General features: G+C 58.5%; 1 protein-coding gene across 1 annotated transcript; it reads left to right on the forward strand.

The window, feature by feature from the left end:
- Window positions 1-3,223, forward strand: FAM43A (family with sequence similarity 43 member A). The gene has a single exon (XM_039850578.1). The coding sequence runs from the start codon at window positions 1,017-1,019 to the stop codon at window positions 2,292-2,294; it is 1,278 nt and encodes a 425-aa protein (XP_039706512.1). The 5' UTR covers window positions 1-1,016; the 3' UTR covers window positions 2,295-3,223.
- Window positions 3,224-3,506: the final 283 nt, after the last annotated feature.

A 3,506-nucleotide genomic window follows, 5' to 3' on the forward strand; every position in this document is an offset into this window, starting at 1 on the left:
GAGATCTTCCTTCCAGACGGCAAGGATGTGAGGCTGACGAGCTGGCCAGCGCTCGCAGCACCGGAGGGGGAGCGCTGCAAAGGCGGGTAGCGGACCGAGGGAAGCCCGGGAGCGGAGTTGGACAAGCCCGGAGAAAAGAAATGAGGTAGCGACAGTCCCTGGAGCCCACCATGAGCGCGCCCCGCCCTTGGAGCCCCGCTCTGCCCCGGCCGAGCCAGCCGGGACAGTGAGCCGGCCGAGCCGAGTCCCCCGCGTCCGGCGGGAGCGAAGATGCAGTGAGCCACAGCGGGACTGCTGCGCGGGGCCGGCCGCGGCCAGCCGGACCCACCATCAGACCGCACTTGGGGGCAAGCAGCAGATTCTGGGACCAGCCCGGCCGAGGGGCTCTCTGCCTCTAGCCACCCCGTGGGGGTGGGGAGTACTGGACCCTGGACTCACTCGCTGTTGAGTTTCCGCGGTTTCTGGCCCAGCCCTGGGGATTGTGTATATGTGAGAAGGGGGACCCTTTTCACATTCAACGAGGAGTTCCTGCATATTCTCCCACCATCTCGGCTGCTTTTGCTTGGGGTCCCCTCTATTTGCAGGCGCGCATCTTTTTTGTCGTTGTTTGTTTTGTTTCGTTTTGTTTTATTATCATTATTTGTTTTTACTAAAGATGTTTTCTGCTTCTCTTTCGTTCCGCCTTTTTCTCATTTTGCTTGCCTAAGACTCTCCTTCATCTTGCCCAGGCAGGGGTAAATCGCGTGTACGCTCCCCCTCGCTCCCCCGCACCCCGCGCAGTTGACTATTTTCTTCTCTTAACAAATTCTACCCCTACCGCCTATAGGTCTGCCTAGTTCTACACCCCTCTCCCACCCTCACTCCCAGCATAGTTTTATTTTTCCGTCTTGCTTGGGCCGAGCCCGGTAGGGCCGGGGCGTGGGGCTCAGCGGGGCTCGCACCCTGCGCTCCGCTGCCGCCGCCGCCACCGCCGCCTCTGCTGCCGCCGCCCAGTTGCGCAGGGGCGCCCTCCGGAGATGCTGCCGTGGAAGAAGCACAAGTTCGAGCTGCTGGCCGAGGCTCCGCCAAGGCAGGCGTCCAAGCCCAAGGGCTACGCGGTGAGCCTGCACTACTCCGCGCTCAGCTCGCTGGCGCGGGCGTGCCCCGAAGGCGCGCTCAGCCGGGTGGGCAGCATGTTCCGCTCAAAGCGCAAGAAGCTGCACATCACAAGCGAGGACCCCACATACACGGTGCTCTACCTGGGCAATGCCACCACCATTCAGGCGCGCGGCGACGGCTGCACCGACCTAGCAGTAGGAAAGATCTGGAGCAAGAGCGAGGCGGGCCGTCAGGGCACCAAAATGAAGCTGACTGTGAGTGCGCAGGGTATCCGCATGGTGCACGCAGAGGAGCGCGCGCTGCGTCGCCCGGGCCACCTCTACCTACTGCACCGCGTTACCTACTGCGTGGCGGACTCGCGGCTACCCAAGGTCTTCGCCTGGGTGTACCGGCACGAGCTCAAGCACAAGGCGGTAATGCTGCGCTGCCACGCGGTGCTGGTGTCCAAGCCCGAGAAGGCTCAGGCCATGGCCCTGCTGCTCTATCAGACCTCGGCCAACGCACTGGCGGAATTTAAACGGCTCAAGCGGCGGGACGACGCGCGTCACCAGCAGCAGGAGCTGGTGGGCGCGCACACCATCCCGCTAGTGCCGCTGCGCAAGCTGCTCCTGCACGGATCCTGCTGCTACAAGCCGCCGGTGGAACGCAGCCGCAGCGCGCCCAAGCTCGGTTCCATCACCGAGGACCTGGTTGGCGAACAGCAGGAGCAGGAGCTGCAGGAAGAGGAAGAGGAGCACACCGAAGGCTGCCTGGAGGAGGAAGAGGACCGTGCGGGGGAGGAAGACACCGCAGAGGAAGAGGCCGAGACTCAGCGGGCGCTGGTGGTGGCCATGCATTTCGAATGCGGGGACTTGCTGGACACGCTGGACAGTGGCCGCGAGGAGGCGCTAGGGGGCGGCGGGGTCTCGCTGGGCTCCGGGGCTGGGTCGCCTCCTTTGATGCTGGGCCGCTCCTCCGATGTGAAGGCCGAGCTGTCGCAGCTCATTAACGACCTAGGCGAGCTCAGCTTTGGCAACGACGTGCGAAGCCTGCAGGCCGACTTGCGGGTGACGCGCCTTCTGTCTGGCGAGAGCACCGGCAGCGAGAGCTCCATAGAAGGTGGAGGCTCGGATGCCACCTCTGCCAACTCTGCCACTGCCGGAAACCAGACCAACCCTGCGGACCACGCCAGTCCAGAAGAGCCGCACTTGGGCTGAGCTCCCAGAAACCTACTGCGTGCGCCCCAGCGTCCCACCGTGACTCCCCACCAGTCTTCTCGACCATCTCCTTACCGCCTCTTCTCGCCCCCCTGCTCCTCCCTAGGGAAGGGGAAATGGGACACTTGAGGCCCAGCGTTCCACCTGCCCCTCACCCTGAACACATTTGGCTCGGTTTTACGTGGAGCTCAGGTTGCGTGTGGAGATGTGGCGGGATGTGCGAACCGGGGAACCGTATAAAGAAGGAGAGAGGCAGACCTATGGGGTCGGAGGTGAGGGAAATGTCCGCTGAAGTTAGCAAAGTCCCACAGGCGTCAGGTGCTTGCCGGCCAGTTTCCTGTTTGTGGGGCAGCTGGGGCCTCAGGAGGAGGGGTTGACTTCCTCCCCACCACCCCCTTAACTGGGAGCAGCCTAGCATTGTCATTGACATGTCATTTAAAAGAAAAAAGAATTTTCTCTCACAATATTTGAAACTAATGCCGCATCTTTGCCCCTAGCCTTTTGATGCCCTAGCTTGGGTTGTTTACCTCAGACTCAGACCCTTGAAATTCTGCCAAATTCCTCAAATAATTGGGGGTGGGAACTGAAAGAAAGTTGCATTTTGTTTACAGTTAAAGACATCTAATATCTAAAAAAAGGAGTTTTCCTTTAGAAACACACCTTCCTCCTGCTCAAAAAAAAAAACTCACTCCATGATACTGTGTAAAATATTTTTGCACTGTTGTGAAGTATTTTTGACATCTTTTTTTTTGTACATAACTGTGTTCTCAGAGCTGGATGTTTATATCTTTTGCTGTGCAAAAGGGACATGTAATATGTTCAGTTGTATATACAGAAATGTGTATAAAACATTTTGTTATTTTTGAAGCGTGGCGCTGCTCTGGTTCTGTTTGCGTGCCAGTGGGGAGAGAATAAAGAGGAAAATGGAACAGAACTGGTGAACGTCTGGAACTGCTGCTGAGAACGCTTGGCAGTGGTGGTGGGAGATGGTGTGGCATCACCAGGGTGGTGTGGTAGGACAGTGTTTGGCCTTGGCCGTGCTCAGAGGTGATTAGGAAAGGGGAATCCACTTATGGTAGTCTGGCGCCTTTCTGGTCCTCTGCCATTCTGGATGCTACAGCTGGGGCTGGCCTTTTCCTCGAGCGTATCCCATATTTTTCACTAAGTTGTGGGAGCGTAGGCTTTTTCTGGTCTCTTTAAATTAATTCTTGA

This window comes from Pteropus medius, unplaced genomic scaffold (genome assembly GCF_902729225.1).
Source record: "Pteropus medius unplaced genomic scaffold, Ma_sr-lr_union100, whole genome shotgun sequence".
Classification (NCBI taxonomy): Eukaryota; Metazoa; Chordata; class Mammalia; order Chiroptera; family Pteropodidae; genus Pteropus; species Pteropus medius.

Excerpts from the sequence above, each read along its gene's own strand:
- FAM43A (XM_039850578.1), top strand. The coding sequence starts at position 1,017 with ATGCTGCCGTGGAAGAAGCACAAGTTCGAGCTGCTGGCCGAGGCTCCG.